The following is a 24,380-nucleotide window of genomic DNA, read 5'->3' as shown; positions in this document are numbered from 1 at the left end:
CCTGCTGCACACGTCGTAGGATCTGTGAATCAACAGTCACACGGCTCCTCAATACGCCGGCAATGATGGCGTACGTTGTTGATTTTTACCCCGTACACAATGGATTTCAGATGTCTCCACAGATAAAAGACAAGACGTGTAAGGTCAGTGGAGCGTGGTGGCCATTCGCTAGGACCTCTCTTACCAGTCCAGTGACCTCCAAAATGTTCATCGAGAAACTGTCCGACAAGTAGCGTAGTAGGCTGGTGCACCGTCTAGGAAGAAGGTTGGGCAAGTCACCGTGCGTGCGGATTCAGCAGCGTTGGAAGCACGTAATCAGGGAGCATGTTAAGACACCTTTCGTCATTCGAGGTTCGATCAATAAACACTGGACGCACGAGTCTCGTCTCCCACATCAAGCGATCACTTTCTGACCACCATTAGTTCTACAGGGATCCACCCACGGGCGTTTGCGTCTGACTAATAATGATGATTCTGTTTGTTTACTTCTCGTTGGACATAGAAATTAGCTTTGTCACTGAACAGCGCTTGTCGTATGATGTTTGGATTTCTCTTGTACTGATCCAGAGGGCATTCTGCAAACTGCGCCCGCCGATCAGGGCCATCCTCCGAGACATTATGTTGCAACTGTTAATTTGTACGGGTGCCATTGGTGTCTGTCATGTGATAAATGTCGTTTCTCTCAAGGTGTCACGAATTGAAGACAGCTGCCGTCACCCTGGTACTTCATCTATCACTCATTAACACAATTTGAATGTGTTCCTGCTGTGTAAGTGCCGTTGCGAATCACATGCATCAATAAACAGAATTGGTCACTTCCTTGCAATTTCAAAGTCTGGTAAGTCACAGCTCCTACACATATAAGGTTATCATGCAAACAGATTTCAGAGGTGTATTCCTAAGAAAGAGGCAGTTCAGAATAATGTGCCACATGCCCCATTCCCATATTAACCCTCCCGTTACCAAGCTTTTCCACACCTCTATTTTACCATGCTGGGTACTTAAACTACCCCAAAAGAGTTTAGTGTTGTGTTGTAATATTTGTTCTCAGATTTCGTTATTTCCAATGAATGGGTTTATTTATTATTGAAAAACAGCTATTCAGGTTATTAGAAGTACTTGAGGACAATATTATGGAAATGGAAGAGGATGTAGATGAAGATGAAATGGGAGATACGATATTGCGTGAAGAGTTTGACAGAGCACTGAAAGACCTGAGTCGAAACAAGGCCCCCGGAGTAGACAACATTCCATTGGAACTACTGACGGCCTTGGGAGATCCAGTCCTGACAAAACTCTACCATCTGGTGAGCAAGATGTATGAGACAGGCGAAATACCCTCAGACTTCAAGAATAATATAGTAATTCCAATACCAAAGAAAGCAGGTGTTTACAGATGTGAAAATTACCGAACTATCAGTTTAATAAGTCACAGCTGCAAAATACTAACGCGAATTCTTTACAGACGAATGGAAAAACTAGTAGAAGCCGACCTCGGGGGAGATAAGTTTGGATTCCGTAGAAATGTTGGAACACGTGAGGCAATACCGTCCCTACGACTTACCTTAGAAGCTAGAGTAAGGAAGGGCAAGCCTACGTTTCTAACATTTGTAGAGTTAGAGAAAGCTTTTGACAATGTTGATTGGAATACTCTCTTTCGAATTCTGAAGGTAGCAAGGGAGCGAAAAGCTAGTTACAATTTGTAAAGAAACCAGATGGCAGTTATAAGAGTTGAGGGGCATGAAAGGGAAGCAGTGGTTGGGAAGGGAGTGAGACAGGGTTGCAGTCTCTCTCCGATATTATTCAATCTGTATAATGAGCAAGCAGTGAAGGAAACAAAAGAAAATTTCGGAGTAGGTATTAAAATCCATGGAGAAGAAATAAAAATATTGAGGTTCGCCGATGACATCGTAATTCTGTCAGAGGCAGCAAAGGACTCGGAAGAGCAGTTGAACAGAATGGATAGTGTCTTGAAAGGAGGATATAAGATGAACATCAACAAAAGCAAAACGAGGATAATGGAATGTAGTCGAATGAAGTTGGGTGATGCTGAGGGAATTAGATTAGGAAATGAGACAATTAAAGTAGTAAAGGAGTTTTGCTATTTGGGGAGCAAAATAACTGATGATGGTCGAAGTAGAGAGGATATAAAATGTAGACTAGGAATGGCAAGGAAAGCGTTTCTGAAGAAGAGAAATTTGTTAACATCGAGTATAGATTTAAATGTCAGGAAGTCATTCCTGAAAGTATTTGTATGGAGTGTAACCTTGTATGGAAGTGAAACATGGACGATAACTAGTTTGGACAAGAAGAGAATAGAAGCTTTCGAAATGTGGTGCTACAGAAGAATACTGAAGATTAGATGGGTAGATCACGTAGCTAATGAGGAGGTATTGAATAGGATTGGGGAGAAGAGAAGTTTGTGGCACAACTTGACTAGAAGAAGGGATCGGTTGGTAGGACATGTTCTGAGGCATCAAGGGATCACCAATTTAGTATTAGGGGGCAGCGTGGAGGGTAAAAATCGTAGAGGGAGACCAAGAGATGACTACACTAAGCAGATTCAGAAGGATGTAGGTTGCAGTAGGTACTGGGAGATGAAGAATCTTGCACAGGATAGAGTAGCATGGAGAGCTGCATCAAAGCAGTCTCAGGACTGAAGACCACAACAACAACAACAACAACAACAACAGAAGTATTTAATCAGACCACATTTTTTTATAACTTTTACTTAATTCAGTAGTCAATGAACAGAAAACTGTCACCGCAGTAAAATAACAGAAGACTTGTTTTCCAATCTTCGTTTCTCTTGCAATCTTGACATGGTTGTGGCGTTGGTAACTCGGAACACTGGGTCTGGATCAGTGCTGTAGGAACTGCAATACCACAAGCTTTCTGTGCTTCTTGTACATCTTTTGAAGAGGGTTGATATTTTTGGCTCTTTCTTCCATGTTGCCTTTGTTGAGTCCAAATGTCAATTCAGTCGTGAAGAGTTTACGTTGGCTTCAGTTATTCTTCTGCCATTTAGGAAATCTTTGAGCGTACAGAACATATGCCTCCAGTGCTGCAATATCTATCATTTCCATGAAGATTCTTAGTGGCCACCGCCTCGTTTCTCTAACACAACTGTATTCTGTTGTCATTTTGTCGCCATTATCTACAGCACCTTTGGTTTTGTTGTAGTGCAGTATGATTTCGGGTTTGTGTTCACATTCGTCACCACTCACTTGTGTCTCATTATGCTGAGTAGAAGTGGTATTACTGCCTTTCCCTTTTTTGGAACATAGGAAACTGGGGTGAAGTCATTTGTGAAACCAAACATTGAAGAGTGAACTTCTCTCTTTCTGTTTGGCAACAATTCCTTTGGAATCTCATTCTTATTGGTCCACAAGGTACCAACCAATGTCGCATTTCGTTTTAGTAGTTCAGCAGCCAATGGTAAACTGGTGAAAACATTATCAGTTGTTACACCATGACCGTTATTAAGAAATGGTTTCATCAGATCCAAAACAACTCTCTGTCCTAGATTCACTTCCCGAGTATTGTCCACCATTCCTGGGTAAATTTGGATCCGTAATAAGTAAGATGTCGCTACATCAGCACAAACTCAAGTTTTAGTGCCATATTTGCCAGGCTTGCTCTTCATATAAACCTTAAAAGGGCAGTTTAGTCGGTACGTTGCTAATCGTTCATCGATAGTGACGTACTCATAAGGTTAGAAGTTCTTGCACAAGTTAGATTGAAATTTGTCGAACACTACCCTGATGGCTTGTAGGTTGTCCTTCAATTCTCTGTGCTTTTGTGTCTCTGTTGTCAAATCGCAAGAATTTCAGTATAGACAAAAATCGGTTTCTTGGCATGGCAGCAGAAAAGAATGGTTGCCGTGGTTGCCGAAAGGCAACATTACCTCCCCACAGATCGGAAGCTCTTTGTGCGATGTCCCTGAGTTCGACCAGCTCCTATCAGAACTGGTAATACAGCGTACACTTCAGTTGCATTTATGTCTCTCCGTGTCGTTTTGTTCGAAGAATGAGCTGTATTCCACAAAAAATTACTCGTTCGGCTTCAGAATTGCATATAATTTCCACGATCTCTTTGCTAGAAAGTTCTTTTGACATCCTTACTTTCAGATGAAATACTGACTCGTGTAATGACAGCTCAACAGTGAACGTCAAATTCAACTCAACAATAGTAACCAGCAACAATAAAAAACATTGTATCTATGGCAAAACTCAACAAAGAAGATAAATGACAGATATATATCCCAAATTCTTCTTTTTCTACAAATAAGAAAATAAGACGTTTCATACCAAGTGGGGTAGTCTCACAATCACACCAATAAGTGACTTGAATAACAATGACAAAGCCAAAACAATTTTCGTCAATGATTTTAGTACAGTGTCATGAAATGACAGGCATGTGGCCCTTCAGATAACATTATTATAGGGAAAAAATCAACCTGGGGTAGTCAGAATACCTCGCTCGGTAATGCGAGGGTTAAACAGATAACCAAAGTCGAAGACAGCGGATTTCGAGATGGCCGTCGCTGTCGCCATAGCTCCTATTAAGTAAAGACATCCCCCCCCAGACGCCATTACGACTGGTCACACCGTTGCTCCACGCTGTAGTTTAACCACCGTCGGAGACACGCGCGAGGCAGCCCGTTTCCACTGTGGACTGTGAGGCGGGCACGTGTTGCAGATGACAAGAGCCGCGGGGAGCCGCGCGTAGAGCAGAGAGGCGATGGGGGACGGCGAGCCGCGGCGCGACGCGCACTGGCAGAGCATGGTGCCGCCCGGCGGGCGCAAGGCGCTGCCCGAGCCGCAGGTCATCGTGCGCAAGTTCCTCTTCCCCAACCTCGCCAACGGCGCCGGCAAGGCAGGCGCCGCGGGCGCGCCCGCGCTCGCGCCCGCGCCGTCCTCCACCACCTCCGGCGCCGCCCCCGCCACCGGCGCCGCCTCCGCCACCACCTCGGCGCCGACGGCCGCGGTGGCGACGGTGCCGCCGCTCGTCGCCTCTGGCTACCGCGTGGTGCCGCGCCGGACGCCCACGCCGCCCAAGGGGCCGGCGGCGGCCGGCGCCGGCTCCGCCTCCTCGTTCCCGCCGATCGCGCCCAAGGACGAGTTCGGCTGCCGGTACTTCTTCCTGAACGCGGGCGGGTCGACGGTGGGGCTGGTGCCGTACCGGAGCGTCATCAAGCGCGGCGCGGACGGGGCCGACAAGTCGGCGGCGGAGAGCCACACGGCCAAGCTGCTGGTGCGGCCCGGGCCCGCCGCCTCGGCGCCGCCCCCCACGCTGCGGCCGGCGCTGCCGCCCCCGGCGCCGCCGCAGCGCGTGTCGGTGCAGCCGGCCGGCGGCAACCTCCGCCTCCAGATGCACCCGTCGCCGGCGCCGCAGCCCGCCACCGTGCTGGTGCGGCCGCTCAACGGCGTCGCCGTAGCCAGGGCGGCCGCCCCCCAGCAGCAGCAGCAGCAGCCACCGCCTCGCCCCGCCGCCCCCGGTGACGCCCCCTCCGGCGCGAAGACCGTCATCGTGCAGGGCTCGCCCGACGGCAAGTCGATCGTGCTGAAGAACCCGGTCATCCTGCAGCCGTACGGCTCGCTGCAGGCGGGCGGCAGCAAGACGGTGGTGCTCAAGGGCCTGCCCAAGGCGGTGGGCTCGGCGCCCGGCCGGATGGTGGTGCTGCAGTCCAAGGACGGCGCCGCGGCCTCGGCGGCGGCCTCGTCGGCGACCGGCACGACGGCAACCGTCACGACGACGCCGGCGAGCGCGGCGGGCCGCAGCTCCGGCGCGGACACGGGCACGCTGCACCTGGAGGTGGTGGTGCAGCCGCAGCGGTCGGCAGGCGCGCAGCCGGCGGCGGCGCCCAGCGTGGTGGTGGCGGCGCCGCTGCACCTGCCGCGGGGCGTGCGCGTGCTGCGCGTGCCGGCGCGCGACGTGCTGGTGGCCGACGTCGCCTGCCAGACCGAGCCGCCCGCACTCAGCGTGCCCGACACCATGCTGCGGCTCAGCCTGCGGGAGCTCGGCGCCGCCGACCCGTTGCCGCAGCCGCTGCCCGCCTCCGGTGAGTGCCCAGCCCCACTGCTCTCTTGTCACACACACAAACAAACTGCTATAGGCGTCCGTATTCAAAAACAGACACGTGCAAACAGCCACAAAACGCCTATACACGGTCTTTCAGGAAACATTCCTCACACACAAATAAACGAAACATGATATGTTGACATGTGTCCGGAAACGCTTAATTTCCATCATAGAGCTCATTTTACTTTCGTCCACCTACCCTCCAATGGAGCACGTTATCAGGATTTCATACGGGATACTCTACCTGTGCTGCTAGAACATGTACGACACGACATGTGGTTCATGCACGATGGAGCTCCTGCACTGCACATTTCAGTGCAATTGTTCGTACGCTTCTCAACAACAGATTCGGCGACCGATGGGTTCGTAGAGGCGGACCAATTCCATGGCATCCACGCTCTCCTCACCTCAACCCTCTTGACTTTCATTTATGGGGGTATTTGAAAGCTCTTGTCTTCGCAACCCCGGTACCAAATGTAGAGACTCTTCGTGTTCGTATTGTGGACGACTGTGATACAATACGCCATTCTCCAGGGCTGCATCAGCACATCCGGGATTCCATGCGACGGAGGGTGGATGCATGTATCCTCGGTAACGGAAGACATTTTGAACATTTCCTGTAACAGTAAGTCGCCCTGGTACTTTCTGTTGCTGTGTGTTTCCATTCCATGATTAATGTCATTTGAAGAGAAGTAATAAAATGAGCTCTGACATGGAAAGTAAGCATTTCCGCACACATGTCCACATTACATATTTACTTTCTTTGTGTGTGACGAATAGCCGGCCGCGGTGGTCTAGCGGTTCTAGGCGCGCAGTCCGGAAACGCGTGACTGCTACGGTCGCAGGTTCGAATTCTGCCTCGGGCATCGATGTGTTGGGACTGATGACCAGAGTAGTTAACTCCTATAGTGCTCAGAGCCATTTGAACCTTTTTTTGTGTGACGAATGTTTACTGAAAGTTGGCTGTACCTTTTTGCAAAACCCTGTATAAGACAAGTGTCTGCCCTTGTTAGATCAGTTACTCCTGCTACAGTGCCAGATTTTCAAGATTTAAGTGAGTTTGGACGCGGTGTTACAGTCGGCGCACGAGCGATGGGACACAGCATCTCCTAGCACCTGAACATAATCGTTCAACGTGAGCGAAGTGCAACCCCTCCGCAGATCGTTGCAGATTTCAGTACTGGGCCATAAGCAAGTATCAGCGTGCGAACCATTCGACGAAACATGATATGGGCTTGAAACTTCCTGGCAGTTTAAAACTGTGTGCCGGACCGACACTCGAACTCGGGACCTTTGCCTTCCGCGGGCTTCTACCAACTGAGCTACCCAAGCACGACCCACGCCCCGTCCTCACAGCTTTACTTCTGCCAGTATCTCGTCTCCTACCTTCCGAACTTTACAGAAGCTCTCCTGCGAACCTTGCAGAACTAGCACTCCTGAAAGAAAGGATATTGCGGAGACATGGCTTAGCCACAGCCTGGGGGATGTTTCCAGAATGAGATTTTCACTCTGCAGCGGAGTGTGCGCTGATATAAAACTTCCTGGCAGATTAAAACTGTGTGCCCGACCGAGACTCGAACTCGGGACCTTTGCCTTTCGCGGGCAAGTGCTCTACCAACTGAGCTACCGAAGCACGACTCACGCCCGGTACTCACAGCTTTACTTCCGCCAGTTCCTCGCCTCCTACCTTCCAAACTTTACAGAAGCTCTCCTGCGAACCTTGCAGAACTAGCACTCCTGAAAGAAAGGATATATTGCGGAGACATGGCTTAGCCACAGCCTGGGGGATGTTTCCAGAATGAGATATTCACTCTGCAGCGGAGTGTGCGCTGATATGAAACTTCCTGGCAGATTAAAACTGTGTGCCCGACCGAGACTCGAACTCGGGACCTTTGCCTTTCGCGGGCAAGTGCTCTACCAACTGAGCTACCGAAGCACGACTCACGCCCGGTACTCACAGCTTTACTTCCGCCAGTTCCTCGCCTCCTACCTTCCAAACTTCACAGAAGCTCTCCTGCGAACCTTGCAGAACTAGCACTCCTGAAAGAAAGGATATATTGCGGAGACATGGCTTAGCCACAGCCTGGGGGGGTGTTTCCAGAATGAGATTTTCACTCTGCAGCGAGGTTCGCAGGAGAGCTTCTGTAAAGTTTTGAGGTAGGAGACGAGATACTGGCAGAAGTAAAGCTGTGAGTACCGGGCGTGAGTCGTGCTTGGGTAGCTCAGTTGGTAGAGCACTTGCCCGCGAAAGGCAAAGGTCCCGCGTTCGAGTCTCGGTCCGGCACACAGTTTTAATCTGCCAGGAAGTTTCATATCAGCGCACACACCGCTGCAGAGTGAAAATCTCATTCTATGATATGAGCCGAAGGCCCACTCGTGTACTCTTTAAGACTGCACGACACAAATCTTTACGCCTCGCCTGAGCCCGTCAACACCGGCATTAGACTGTTGATGACTGGAAAAATGTCTAGTTTCAAATTTTATCTAGCGGGTGGACGTGTACGGGTATGGAGACAACCTCAGGAATCCATGGACCCTGCATCTCAGGAGGGGGCTGTTCGCACTGGTGCAGGGTCTGTAATACTGTGGGGCGTGTGAAACTGGAGTGATACAGGACCCTTGGCACTTCTAGATACGACTGTCAGAGGTGACACCTGCGTAAACATCGTGCTTAATCATCTCATATGCATTCTCAATTCCGTCAGATTAGGACAATTCCAGCAGGACAATGTGACTCCCCACACGTCCAGAATTGCTACAGAGTGGTTCCAGGAACGCTGGCCACCAAACTCCCCAGATATGAACATCTTTGAGCATAACTACGATGCCTTGCAACATGCTGTTCAAAAGATATCTCCACCCCCTCGTACTCATATGGATTTATGGACAGCCCAGCAAGATTTATGGAGTCAATTCGTTCGAGCACCACGTCGGACATTAGTCGAATCCATGCCACGCCGTGTTGCGGAAATTCTGCGTGCTCGGGGGGCCCCTACACGATACCAGACAGATATACCACTTTCTTTGGCTCTTGCAGCGTAGTTGGCATTTAAACTTTTGTAATTTTGACCATTGAGAGTTGACTCTAACTATAACCCTCTACCACAGATTAATAGTGGAGCAGTGAAACATAAACGAGAGAATAACACCAAAATGAGCGAATACTGACCGCAGTACGTGTCAAAAGGTTTGGGGCAAAAACTACGCAATACTTCGTGACTTGCGCGAAAAATGTGGGAAATGTTTTTTGAAAAGCGTTACTTTCAAACTAAATTTCCTGTTACGTAATATGAATTATGTTACGTGTGAGAATGTGCGATGAATTTCTTAAATCGTGAAGCATTTGTATCTAATCGAAACGTAGCACTTTGAGGACCACATAGAAAACTTAAGGGCCCAGAGGACCAGGCATTTATGCAATTACTTAAAAAAATTTTGTTACATTTCTGTTCGACATGTCATAAAATGTAACTCAAGTTAAAAAATGTCCACCGTTCGAGGTCAGTTTTTTCATGTTTATTTTAGTTCTTTCATAGATTACAAATCATCCAATAACGTTGGCAAAAGGTAGAATTATTCTTTAAAAAATGAGTACGAGGTGAGTTCTTGATCAGCTTCACACGCAATGGCTTTTCTGTGCAAAAGTATAAGCGCTCGACGGAGGATTTATTCAAACAAATAACCCACGAAATGTTAAGTTCACAACAGTGAAATATTCAGGTCCTACAATCAAAGCTGTGCTCTGCAATATTGTATGTGGAAGATTAACTTTCCTTGTAGGTATTCTGATATGTATATTAAACTATTAACTTGTCCTATTTGTGTGTCCGGCTTCTTCGCAGGAAAGTTGCTATTGACTGACTGCCATCACATGTTCCATGCTCTGAATATCTGCTGTCATTGGCAGGCGGTATCAGGTTAAATGAACTACACTAAAGAGCCAAAGAAACTGGTACACCTGCCTAACATCGCGGAGGGCTCCGCGAGCACGCAGAAGTGCCGCGACACGACGCGGCATGGACTGGACTAATGTCTGAAGTAGTGCCGGATGGAATTGGCACCATGAATCGTGCAGGCCTGTTCATAACCCTGTAAGATTACGAGGGGGTGGAGATCTCTTCTGAACAGCACGTTGCTAAGTATCCCAGATATGCTCAATAATGTTTATGTCTGTGTTGTTTGGTGGCCAACAGAAGTGTTTAAACTCAGAAGAGTGTTCCTGGAGCCACTTGTAGCAATTCCGGACCTGTGGACTGTCGCACATCCGTCGGAATGCACAGTTGACGTGAATGGATGCAGGTGATCAGATAAAATGCTTCGTACGTGTCACCTGTCAGAGTCGTATGTAGACGTATCGGCGGTCCCATGTCACCCCACGAGCTAAAGCTGTCCTCTGCTGACACACAAGGTCCATGGATTCATGAGCTTGTCTCCATACTCGTACACGTCCATCCACTCGATACAATTTGACACAAGACTGTTCTAACCAGGCAACTTGTTTCCACTCATCCACAGCCCAATATCGGTGTTGACGGGCCCAGGCGAGGCATAAAGCTTTGTGTCGTGAATCGTCATGTGTACACGAGTGAGCCCTCGGCCACGAAAGCCAATATCGATGATGTTTCGTTGAATGGTTCGCACGCTTACACTTGTTGATGGCCCAGCATTGAAATCTGCAGCAATTTGCGGAAGGGTTGCACTTTTGTCACGTTAGATGATTCTCTTTACTCGTCCTCTACCCATTCTTGTAGGATCTTTTTCCGGTCGCAGTAATGTCGGAGATTTGATGTTTCACCGGATTTCAGATATGCACAGTACACTCGTGAAATGGTCGTACGGGAAAATCCACGCTTCATAGCTACCTCGGAAACGCTGTGTCCCATCGCTCGTACGCCGTTTATAACGCCACGTTCAAATTGACTTAAGTCTTGATAAACTGTCAGCATAGCAGCAGTATCCCGTCCAACAACTGCGCCAGATACTTGTTGTCTTATGTAGACGTTGCCGACCGCAGCGCCGTATTCTGCCTCTATATATATCCGCATTTGAATATGCGTGCCTATACTAGTTTCTTTCGCACTTCAGTGTATGTTTCGCTTTCAATAGAGCATCGCAATCCCGATTTCAATGCTTCGGAAGCTACCGTGCTGTATTTGGTGAAATTCGTGTTTACGCTTTAGTAATATAGAAATATACAGTGTACATGTCGCGCATCTCAGATTTTCCAAAAATGGTTTGTTTTCTGTTGTGATCCGTTACCTGAAATGTGGGAAGTTCTGCGCCGGTGGATGAAATCTTTAACATTTAAAGGACGTGTTACAGCTCCAAGGAAATGCATTCTGACAAGTATGACTCAAAAATGTACTTTCACCGGGGGTATAGCGTATTTTCCGGGTGGGGAACAGTTTATTTTCTCTCGGGAAAAGTGTGTTTTTACCTGTTGAAACAGGAGAAATCCGGAATTTTTTTTCTTGTTCGTATATACACCCTGTATATGATTTATCTTGCTGTAACTCTGCTTTATAAATTTTATAAAGTAACGCTAGTTCCCTGGTCCATAAATAACCATGGTTGTGGAACTTGCGGGCGGTTGAAAAATTTTGCTTCTAAGGAGCATTCTAAAGTGGGTGAAAAAGGTTGACCACGCCTGCTTTAGGCTGACCAGGGGGCCACCAGAGACGTAACTAGTGCGCAGGAGTGGTGTGGCTCGCACGGGATGCAAACCCTGAGGGGTGACGAAGCTTGCTACGTTCTATCGTACGAGCAAATCGGATAATCGTTTATTTCGTACGTCTCTGTTGCAGTAATATACAATTTTTACTGCAGTGCTAACCGGTTTTGCGCTGACACGCCCATTCTGAAACCACACACCTTATTATACAGTAACTACGCTTTTGTGTCCATAGGCGCATTTTCCCCGCTAAAATGGCGTGGAAACAAACATTATTCTCATACAGTGATGTCAATGATCTTAGTATGATATATATATATACAGGGTGTTACAAAAAGGTACGGCCAAACTTTCAGGAAACATTCCCTCACACACAAAGAAAGAAAATATGTTATGCGGACATGTGTCCGGAAATGCTTACTTTCCATGTCAGAGCTCATTTTATTACTTCTCTTCAAACCACATCAATCATGGAATGGAAACACACAGCTACAGAACGTACCAGCGTGACTTCAAACATTTTCTTACAGGAAATGTTCAAAATGTCCTCCGTTAGCGAGGATACATGCATCCATCCTCCGTCGCATCGAATCCCTGATGCGCTGATGCAGCCCTGGAGTATGGCGTATTGTATCATAGTCGTCCACAATACGAGCACGAAGAGTCTCTACATTTGGTACCGGGGTTGCGAAGACAAGAGCTTTCAAATGTCCCCATAAATGAAAGTCAAGAGGGTTGAGGTGAGGAGAGCGTGGAGGCCATGGAATTGGTCGCCGAATCTGTTGTTGAGAAGCGTACGAACAATTGCACTGAAATGTGCAGGAGCTCCATCGTGCATGAACCACATGTTGTGTCGTACTTGTAAAGGCACATGTTCTAGCAGCACAGGTAGAGTATCCCGTATGAAATCATCATAACGTGCTCCATTGAGCGTGGGTGGAAGACGAAACTAAAATGAACTCTAACATGGAAATTAAGCGTTTCCGGACACATGTCCACATAACATCTTTTCTTTATTTGTGTGTGAGGAATGTTTCCTGAAAGTTTGGCCGTACCTTTTTGTAACACTATATATATATATACTTGTCAGCCAGATCATTGTGACCCCCGGTCTACCATCAGTGTAAGCGCGTCCAGGCGAGAGCAACGACACCTGCCAGTCAGGCACAAGCACGGCGCATGCAGTTTCAATGAGTGCGCTGTCAGTGGGTAGAACAGGGAAGGCGCCCGAACGACCTGAGTTTGACCGAGGGCAGATTGCGACGGTCGGGAAGCTTTGCACGAGCATTTCGGAAATTGCACGACTTGTCGGGTGTTCGAGCAGCGCTGTGTCGAATGTCTTCAACACGTGGCGAAACCAAGGTGAAGCCACGTCCACAAGTCGTTGGGTTGGGCAGATGTCTGCACGCTGCGGGAGCTATGAGCTGCACAACTGTAGACGACGTCTGCCTCCCGTAGAAGCACACCTGCGAAAGTGCACTCCGGCTTGTATTGGCAGCATTCGTGTATAGTCGGATGTAGTCTTTGATTTCGTGCAACATGTAGCAGCAGGATGAGGGTTGCGAGTTTAGTATGTAGGCACTAAGTGTCCACGGACGAGTTTCTTTTAGCGCGCTAGAGACGGCGGAGTTGCAGACTGCATAAACCTATTACCCCCGCCCTGCTGCTGCATGTTACCCCCGTGCTAAACAAGTGGCGATAACAAGTCAGATAGCTTCCCACTACGTGGCGTTAATATGTCCCAAGCTCCGTTAATGTTATTGTTGAAATAATTAATCAGTGTAGGTATTTATAGATCGAAAGCTACTAATTTTGACTGCGATTAAATTAAGTGGCGACAAATATAATCAACAAATAATTTGTGACTTATCACCGGTAGCGTTATGATCCATTGTATTGACATCGTCTTAATAATGGTCTGGTTTTAACTGTATGATTAAAAAACTCATCTTCTTCTCTGGTTTTTATTGTCTTCAAACGTAACTTTTTTTATTCTTTTCTTTTTCATCAGTGTACTGACTGGTTTTGATGCGGCCCGCCACGAATTCCTTTCCTGTGCTAACCTCTTCATCTCAGAGTAGCACTTGCAACCTATGTCCTCAATTATTTGCTTGACGCATTCCAATCTCTGTCTTCCTCTAGTACCATGGAAGTCATTCCCTGATGTCTTAGCAGATGTCCAGTCATCCTGACACTTCTCCTTATCAATGTTTTCCACATATTCCTTTCCTCTCCGATTCTGCGTAGAACCTCCTCATTCCTTATCTTATCAGTCCACCTAATTTTCAACATTCGTCTATAGCACTACATCTCAAATGCTTCTATTCTCTTCTGTTCCGGTTTTCCCACAGTCCATGTTTCACTACCATACAATGCTGTACTCCAGACGTACATCCTCAGAAATTTCTTCCTCAAATTAAGACCGGTATTTGATATTAGTAGAGTTCTCTTGTACACAAATGTCTTTTTTGCCATAGCGAGTCTGCTTTTGATGTCCTCCTTGCTCCGTCCGTCATTGGTTTTTTACTGCCTAGGTAGCAGAATTCCTTAACTTCATTGACTTCGTGACCATCAATCCTTATGTTAAGTTTCTCGCTGTTCTCATTTCTACTACTTCTCATTACTTTCGTCTTTCTCCGATTTACTCTCAAACCATACTTTGTACTCATTAGACGGTTCATTCCGTTCAGCAGATCATTTAATTCTTGTTCACTTTCACTCAGGATAGCAATGTCATCAGCGAATCGTATCATTGATATCCTCCACCTTGTATTTTAATTCCACTCCTGAACCTTTCTTTTATTTCCATCATTGCATCCTCGATGTACAGATTGAAGAGTAGGGGCGAAAGGCTACAGCCTTGTCTTACACCCTTCTTAATACGAGCACTTCGTTCTTGATCGTCCACTCTTATTATTCCCTCTTGGTTGTTGTACATATTGTATATGACCCGTCTCTCCAAATAGCTTACCCCTACTTTTTTCAGAATCTCGAATAGCTTGCACCAATTTATATTGTCGAACGCTTTTTCCAGGTCGACAAACCCTATGAACGTGTCTTGATTTTTCTTTAGCCTCGTTTCCATTATTAGCCGTAACGTCAGAATTGCCTCTTTCGTGCCTTTACTTTTCCTAAAGCCAAACTGATCGTCACCTAGCGCATTCTCAATTTTCTTTTCCATTCTTGTGTATATTATTCTTGTAAGCTGCTTCGATACATGAGCCGTTAAGCTGATTGTGCGATAATTCTCGCACTTGTCAGCTCTTGCCGTCTTCGGAATTGTGTGGATGATGCTTTTCCGAAAGTCAGATGTTATGTCGCCAGACTCATATATTCTACACACCAACGTGAATAGTCGTTTTGTTGCCACTTCCCCTAATGATTTTAGAAATTCTGATGGAATGTTATCTATCCCTTCTGCCTTATTTGACCGTAAGTCCTCCAAAGCTCTTTTAAATTCCGATTCTAACACTGGATCCCCTTTCTGTTTCAAATCGACTTCTGTTTCTTCTTCTATCACATCAGACAAATCTTCACCCTCATAGAGGCTTTCAATGTATTCCTTCCACATATCTGCTCTCTCCTCTGCATTTAACAGTGGAACCCCCGTTGCACTCTTAATGTTACCACTGTTGCTTTTAATGTCACCTAAGGTTGTTTTGACTTTCCTGTATGCTGAGTCTGTCCTTCCGACAATCATATCTTTTTCGATGTCTTCACATTTTTCTTGCAGCCATTTCGTCTTAGCTTCCCTGCACTTCCCATTTATTTCATTCCTCAGCGACTTGTATTTCTGTATTCCTGATTTTCCCGGAACATGTTTGTACTTCCTCCTTTCATCAATCAACAGGAGTATTTCTTCTGTTACCCATGGTTTCTTCGCAGCTACCTTCTTTGTACCTATGTTTTCCTTCCCAAATTCTGTGACGGCCCTTTTTAGAGATGTCCATTCCTCTTCAAGTGTAATGCCTATTGCGGTATTCCTTATTGCTGTATCTATAGCGTTAGGGAACTTCAAACGTATCTCGTCATTCCTTAGAACTTCCATATCCCACTTCTTTGCGTATTGATTCTTCCTGACTAATGTCTTGAACTTCAACCTACTCTTCATTACTACTATATTGTGGTCTGTATCTATATCTGCTCCTTGGTACGCCTTACAATCCAGTATCTGATTTCGGAATCTCTATCTGACCATGATGTAACCTAATTGAAATCTTCCCGTATCTCCCGGCCTTTTCCAAGTATACCTCCTCCTCTTGTGATTCTTGAACAGGGTATTCGCTATTACTAGCTGAAACTTGTTACAGAACTCGATTAGTCTTTCTCCTCTTTCATTCCTTGTCCCAATCCCGTATTCTCCTGTAACCTTTTCTTCTAGTCCTTCCCCTACAACTGCATTCCAGTCGCCCATGACTATTAGATTTTCGTCTCCCTCTACATACTGCATTACCCTTTCAATATCCTCATACACTTTCTCTATCTGTTCATCTTCAGCTTGCGACGTCGGCATGTATACCTGAACTATTGTTGTCGGTGATGATCTGCTGCCGATTCTGATTAGAACAACCCGGTCACTGGACTGTTCACAGTAACACACCCTCTGCCCTACCTTCCTATTCATAACGAATCCTACACCTGTTATACCATTTTCTGCTGCTGTTGATATTACCCGATACTAATCTGACCAGAAATCCTTGCCTTCACTGACCCCTACTATATCTAGATTGAGCCTTTGCATTTCCCTTTTCAGATTTTCTAGTTTCCCTACCACGTTCAAGCTTTTGACATTCCACGCCCCGACTCATAGAACATTACCCTTTCGTTGATTATTCAATCTTTTTCTCATGGTAACCTCCCCCTTGGCAGTCCCCTCCCTGAGATCCGAATGGGGGACTATTCCGTTATCTTTTGCCAGTGGAGAGATCATCATAACACTTCTTCAATTACAGGCCACATGTCCTGTGGATACACGTTACGTGTCTTTAATGCAGTGGTTTTCATTGCCTTCTGCATCCTCGTGCTGTTGATCATTGCTGATTCTTCCGCCTTTAGGGGCAATTTCCCACCCCTAGGACAAGAGAGTGCCCTGAACCTCTATCCGCTCCTCCGCCCTCTTTGACAAGGCCTTTGGCAGAATGAGGCTGACTTCTTATGCCGGAAGTCTTCGGCCGCCAATGCTGATTATTTATCAAAATTTAGGCAGTGGCGGGGATCGAACGTGGGACCGAAGACGTTTTTGATTATGAATCAAAGACGCTACCCCTAGACCACGGAAACGTAACTAGTATACAGTCAAAATTGACAGTGGCTTTTAATTCGATTTTAATAATAGTCCAGAATTCAACGTAAATATATTGTTTTAAACTCTGTCATAATTACATGTTGCCAACAAGATGCTGATATTTATGACCAATACAAACTTAAACTGGTACTGATACATCGTAAGTAATTTGGCGCGATCTCGTAACCAAAGACGTTAATACAGCACAAATGAATTATAATCGGTTTACAGAGATATAAACTGTGGTGTGTACTTTGTGCATTAAAAATTGTAATTTATGTGTCATTGTGGAATATGATCAGCGATAACTTTTGTTTTTATCACGTGAAATTATCACGATAACTAATTTTGTGGAAGTTCTATTTTTTTCGATCATTTTACATTCAAAACGTTTCTTGTTAGCTGCAAAAAGAGAAATTAACTGTTATAGCCTAAAAGTACATTAATGCAGCGTGTTTCTTGCGCAGAATGCAGAAATCGCTCAGTTCCCGACTGAAGTGGCACCGAAATATTCCAAAGGGAAAGTGGTATCGTAAGATACAATTTAGATTGAATTGATCAAATCTTGGCATGCTACTTGCCTATGACATCATTTACTAAAGTCACACGAGACTCATGTGGTAGTCATTCCAAATGAGGAGATGTGCGTCACGGAGAATATTAGTGCCAAATTCCACGAGAATACTTTCCAGGAGGTGCCAGGCAACGTATTAGTGCCTACGACACACATTCTGCAAAAGGAAAATCAGATCAGTTTTACCTCATACTGCGGCTTATCAACATTCGTTCTCCCCACGGGCATTCGCGTATGCAGCAGGATGCTGGTACGAGAACAACCCTCCGCTACACACCGCAAGGTGACACGTGGAGTGTACGTGTAGGTGGTAGGTAGACATCATAAGCTACGTGAGCAAAAGCTGAAAGAAGAAGACCGAGGCTTGCCGTTTGAAGCATGCATTTTTAAAGGGAATTTTTAGCTGTAGGAGAGACGAAAATAGATGTTCTGGGCATTGGACTGGCGAATAGCGAAAGATATGACCGTTTCAGATACTTTACCGTTTCATCCAGTGCCGAATCACAGCTGAAGTATACCAAAATCGGACAAACAAAAAATAGTCCAACTCCTTTCTCTGGAATAGCGATACAGTTGTTTCCACCCCATCCTGTATAAAACAGCGTTTCCTTTGTCATCACAGTTATTCGGTAATAACAGTATGCCATGGAAATGAACTTACTGCTGAAACGCATCCACACACTACCCACAGGGAGCTAAAATTGAAAGCCGCTCGTTTCCAATTTAATATGACGGAGAACGGAAGCCCTTTTGTTTTCTACGTCCAGCACCGTAAAGTTCTACATCAACATGGATACACTGAAAATCACATTTAAGTGCCTGGCAGTGTGTTCATCGAACCACCTTCACAATTCTCTATTATACCAATCTAGTACAGCGCGCGGAAAAACGAGCACCTATATCTTTCCGTGCGAGCTCTGATTTCCTTGAGTTTATTATGTATGCAGGCGTTTCGGAGGAGAAAGTCGGTGATTGAAATTTCGTGGGAAGATTCCGCCGCAACGAAAACCGCCTTTGTTTTAATGATGTCTACCCCAAATCCTGTATCATTTCAGTGACACTCTCTCCCATATTTCGCGATAATACAAAACGTACTGCCCTTCTTTGAACTTTTTCGATGTACTTCGTTAGTCCTATCGGGTAAGGATCCCACACCGCGCAGCAGTATTCTAAAAGAGGACGGACAAGCGTAGTGTAGGCAGTCTCCCTAGTAGACATGTAGATGTAGGTCTGTTACATTTGCTAAGTGTTCTGCTAGTAAAACGCAGTCTTTGGTTAGCCTTCTCCATAACATTTTCTGTATGTTCCTTCCAATTTAAGTTGTTCGTAATTGTAATTCCTAGGTATTTAGTTGAATTTACGGTCTTTAGATTTGAGTGATTTATCGTGTAACCGAAGTTTAGCACTCATGTGGATGACCTCACACTTTCCATTACTTATGATCGGTTGCCCGTTTTCGCATCATAAAGATATCTTTTCCAAATTGTTTTGCAATTTCTTGTGATCTTCTGATGACTTTACTAGTTGATAAACGACAGCGTCATCTGCGAGAAACCTACGACCGCTGCTCAGATTGTCCCCCAAATCGTTAATATAGAAAAGGAACAGCAAAGGGCATGTAACACTACCATGGGAAACGCCAGAAATAACTTCTGTCTTACTCGATGACTTTCCGTCAATTACTACGAAGTGTGACATCTCTGACAAGAAACCACGAATCCAGTCACATAACTGAGACGATATTCCATAAGCACGCAATATCCATACAAGCCGCTTGTGTGGTACACTGTCAAAATCCTTCATGAAATCCAGAAATACGGAATCAGTTTGAAATCCCTTGTCAATAGCACTCAACATTTCACGCGAGTAGACAGCTAGTTGTGTTTCACAAGAATGAAGTTTTCTAAATCCCTGTTGGCTGTGTGTCAATAGACCATTTTCTTCCAGGTAATTCATAATGTTCGAACACAGTATATGTTATAAAATTGTGCTGCGTATCGACCTTGATGATACGGGCCTGTAATTTAGTGGATTACTCCTACTTCGTTTCTTGAATATTGGTGTGATCTACTCAAGTTTCCAACCTGTGGGTAGGGACCTTTCGTCGAGCGAACGGTTGTATGTGATTGTTAACTGTGTACGTATTAGCATCATCTGAAAGGAACCTAAGACTTGCTTTCATTAAGTGACTTAAGTTGCTTTACTACTCCGAGGATACGTACTTTTACGTTACTCATGTTGGAAGCTATTCTTGATTCGAATTCCTCTCCCTTGGTGAAGTTAGCAGACAGTGTGATTCTACTAAATCGCGACCCCCCACCGCCAGGTATCAGGCGTACCTCGCTCTGTACGTCATCTAAGAGGCTTCTCATTGGAGCGCTTGTCGGTACGCTCCTCGCACGGCTGCGACAACGAAATGACTGCCCACTGCCCACCTGTATCCCGACCTTTCCCGTGTTGGTCCACTATTAGCTAATTTGGCCACGTTGGCCCACCTTACCGAAATAGGACGCAGCTTGGCACGTGAACAGAATGAGTAAGAAGCTGCTAATTCCGAGAAAAGATATTTCACAAGTGTTCAAAGAAGCCTCTTAGGAATTCTCAGAACGCCTCCTGTTGTCGCCATTATAAAGTGGAAAATGTTATCTTTCCTGGAAAAGCAGAGTTGTCCCTTCTTTCCTCGAAATTACACTCGGCGAGATATGTTATCGATCTCACCATTCATCGCGCGATGTGTGGCGAGGATTAACAGTCCCAGATACCAAGCAGTCGACACAACACCTCGGTTATCTGTGCGTTTTCAGACACCCTTTCTGCGAAATTGCAATCAAAGATAATAGCAGAATACTGCTTCTGAGAAATCGGAGATGACAATGTTTCTTTCTGATACCGTGACATTTTGTCAGGTGCATATCGATAAAAACTATTTCTTGGAACTAAACTGAGTTCCACTAAATCACGCCTCACAAACGACTTGCAGCACTCTGCGTTATATCCCGACTTCTAATAGAACTTGTTTAACGTTTCAATGTTTTGAGAACTCAGATTTTCGAAATATTGTGAAATTCAATGTTTCACTCAATGTGAATCGTTAAAAACGTTTTCCCAACTTAAGTCTTTGCTACGGATGCGTTATTCGATCTCGTTCACATACGAGGGGACTACAAAAGTAAGTAACGCATGACGTCCGACGCGAAGACCATTCCATAACGTTGTTCGTCTGCAAGTGAAATGGCGCGGTGAATATAAACTTGCTCCTAAATCTAAAGTGGACAAAATGTCTAAGTTGCAGAGATCACCGTGTGATATTCTGGCAGTATATGGACGAAATTCAGTGTCGCCTCCAGCCGCAATGAAATTGTAACCAGTCTGGCCAAGACCGTGCAGACACGTGGCTGATGCTGATTGGTTGAGAAGAAAGGCCATCGACGTCGATCACAGGTGACAATGGCCAGGCAGTGGAGAACTGATGCGCAGCAGTCGCAGATTCTCAGACTACAAGGACATTCACACAGCGACCCTCGAATGGCTCCGTGACCAGGGAGCGGATTTGAACTGTCGAGGAGTTGAAAGCTGCTTACAGAGACTTGGGGCTATTTGAAAAATAATGTCTTGTGCCTGTGCCATTTGAAGGTGTTCTGCAGCATACAATAAAAGCTCTTTTTCCTGCCACAATAATGTATAACTTACCTTTTTTTTAAGTCTCCTCGTATATACTGTGCAAGGCACTGAAAAAGTGCATGGGGTAGGGTACTTTGCAGCGATTTTCTGCCATTTTTCTACTATGCTATTTAGGGAAGGATAAATTACAGTCTATATATCGCTGTACGTGCATTAATCTCCCTTATCTTACTCTCACGATATCTGCGCAACATTTAAAATGGTAGCAGGCGAATTGTTGCACAGTCCATGTCGAATACCCGATGTTTAAATTTACTCGTCTGGCTTGCGTGAGAGCTGCGTGGCCTTTCTTCCAAACCTTCCTATTTAAGTTCGTGCAGTGTATCAGGCTTTCGTAAGGGCTGCACCTACGTGTTTACGGTCTCTGGATTCATCGAACGTCTGTTGCCACGCCTACTTGATACGGACTCGAAAGTTGGAACAGTGCTCTAGAATTACTCACATTATAGTCTTCTACGTGATTTCCGTACATAGGATGGCCCATGTAAGTAGTACAAACTGATTTGGTTATTACTAGATCTAGTGTATATTTGCACCAATTTGACTTAAAGGTAAGGTGTTACCATTACTGAAAAGCCACACACAATTATTTTTTTTTTTTAAATACGTCGCCTAAATGGAGTCCATTTTAGGCGATCCATCGCTGAAGACTTTCCCGGTATCCCTCGTTACGTTGTCAATCACTTCTTGACGAAAAGCCACTCTGTCTTTCAGGATTGCGGCATTCAACCCATCAGTATTGTGGACTTGCTGTGAAATAAGTTGGCTCTTGAGGTGATCCCACAGAAAACAATGATTGGCCGAGAGGTGAGATCATCTCGCCACCGAATCGTGAGAGTAATCTATGTCCAAAATGACGCGACAGTGTAGTCAGTATGGGCTGCAGGTCCTTTTTAGTATAACAGTATCGCATTTAGACGATAATGTCCCCGCATACGTGGAATGTAGAAATTGTTAATCATTTCGGAATTGACAATCACTGGCCGACCGCTAAAAAAATTATAACCAGCTATTTTAGTGAACTGTCCAATAATACAGCAGACGACGACATTTGAGCTACCCCGGGGCTTTTCACGAATGACCGACGCGTTTGTACCCGAAGGTTGGCAAACTCATTCCGACAAAAGTTGCCCTCTTCTGATGTCACAACATTTGTCAGAATGTGTCATACTGATAAATTCTGTCCAGTAGTGTTGCACAGAAATTGCGCCTACTCACTTTTATCTCGCGGCCGTCACTGTTTAGCCACGTGCAGCTTATACAGTAATGATCTGGAATGGCGACGGGCCGATCGCTGTCGACTTCGTTGCAAAACTGCCCTAACTCGTCGGGTATTTTTCGCCGTTCGAGCTGACATCTAATGTTCACTAGTCAGATATTGTCCTTCTGCCTGGAACACAGAAATGGCGGTCTCTCACGGGCACATTTTTCGTTGTACGGCTATAACACTATTCACACTACAAAATCTGCGCATTCCCTCAGTACGTACCTGCATTGGAAAACGTAGCATACCGAGCTGAGAGCGGCTTACCATTTGGCTCCTGTGCGATGCGGCAGGTGGCGGTGTGAGCACATATACATCTTAGCAGGGAAGCCAATTGAAAAATTTCTATTTCCCGGGGACAACTCTTTAGAAGTGTCGCACTTTTCCTAAAGCTTTCTAACCAGTAAAAAGTGTTGTCGAAAGGGAAAGAGTATACCTGGCGGATAGTGGCAGATCTGGACCGCCTGGCGCTTTGTCACCCCTTGTGTGGTAGGTGTCGCAATTAGACAACAGCTGCTGAGAAGTCCAGACAAGGACAGCAAACCTTCTGAAGAGTATTCAGGATCACAGTAGCTGTGTCTCTCTCTTAAACTGCTGACCAAAAGCAATAACTCCGTTTCGATATTTAACGTACGTTGCATAGTATATTATTATTATTATTATTATTATTATTATTATTATTATTTTCGATTATTCCCATTTAAGTAGAGCGTTTGAACTTGAATTCCTCTATGATGGTTGTTTATGTTTTTTTCTGATTCCAAATTTTCTTCATGTGTTCACTGTGTTGTTTCTTTCGCTCCGCTGTCCATTTGCATCCTGGTCTCTTCTGTGTCGTGGTGTCAGATTTACGATTTTTTATGATGTTCATGAATTCAGTTCTATTTTCTGCATCGTTTGCTGTTATGTGTGCTTGTCTGAGGTCCTCGTCAAATTCTTTTATCCATTTTGTTTTTCCCCTGCCTGAGTTGATGACTTTAAGAATTCGCTTTGAAATTCTGTTTTCATTCATCCTGTGGATATGTCCGTATAAGTGCATTCTTCTTTTCCTTATTGTATCAGTAATATTGTCTGTGTATTTATATAATTCTGATATTGGTCTCTTCTTCCAGATTCCTTGCTCTTGTATCAGGTCAAAAACTTTCCTGAGAATTTTCCTTTCTTGTTTCTCTATTTCTTTGATTTTAGTTTGCCCACTTATTTGTGTTGTTTCAGATGCATACAGTGCCTCCGGAAGTACGACAGTGTTGTAGTGCCTCAATTCTGCCCTAATGGATATGGACTTTTTGTTATAATAGTTCCACGTGAGATTATATTCTTTCTGTAGTTTTTTTATTATTTCCTCATTGACCTTTAGGTTGATCCCTGATGGCTGGATAATTTCTCCCAGGTACTTAAAATGTGGTACGTGTACGATTTTCCCATGGGTTGTCACAATAGGCTATTTGTTTTGTGGCACTCTTTCTATGTACTGGGTTTTCTCGTATGAAATTTTGCAGGCCAGTTCTTTGTGCAATTTCGTGTAACTTCTCTATGGCTTTAGTCGCTTCTTTTCTATTATTTGTGAGGATTGCAAGGTCATCTGCAAAAGCTAAACACTTTTCTAATACCAATTTGGATTCCTTTGGCTCCTTTTTCTCGTGTCCCGATAATTTTTTCAAGAATGATATTAAAGAGTAATGGTGAAAGTCCGTCACCCTGTCGCACTCCAGTTTGGATTTCAAATGGTCCAGAGATATCCCCCATAAATTTGACCTTGGAGACCGTGTCAGTTAATGTTTGCCGAATGATTGTTCTTGTCTTTCTGTCAATGCTGAATTCT

The 24,380-nt window shown here is 45.3% G+C and overlaps 1 protein-coding gene across 1 annotated transcript in view; it reads left to right on the top strand.

The window, feature by feature from the left end:
- The window catches only part of LOC126285340 (nascent polypeptide-associated complex subunit alpha, muscle-specific form-like), a 388,350-nt gene that overhangs the window by 68,726 nt on the left and 295,244 nt on the right, over positions 1-24,380 (top strand). The window contains exon 2 of the mRNA XM_049984656.1: positions 4,702-6,064. Within this exon, the coding sequence (XP_049840613.1) occupies positions 4,744-6,064 (1,321 nt within the window). The 5' untranslated portion in view covers positions 4,702-4,743. The remainder of the gene's footprint in view (positions 1-4,701; positions 6,065-24,380) is intronic.

Source organism: Schistocerca gregaria, chromosome 8 (assembly GCF_023897955.1).
Source record: "Schistocerca gregaria isolate iqSchGreg1 chromosome 8, iqSchGreg1.2, whole genome shotgun sequence".
In the NCBI taxonomy this organism is placed as follows: domain Eukaryota; kingdom Metazoa; phylum Arthropoda; class Insecta; order Orthoptera; family Acrididae; genus Schistocerca; species Schistocerca gregaria.
Note: the sequence above shows the minus strand (reverse complement) of the source record. Positions and strands in the feature narration are given on the sequence as shown.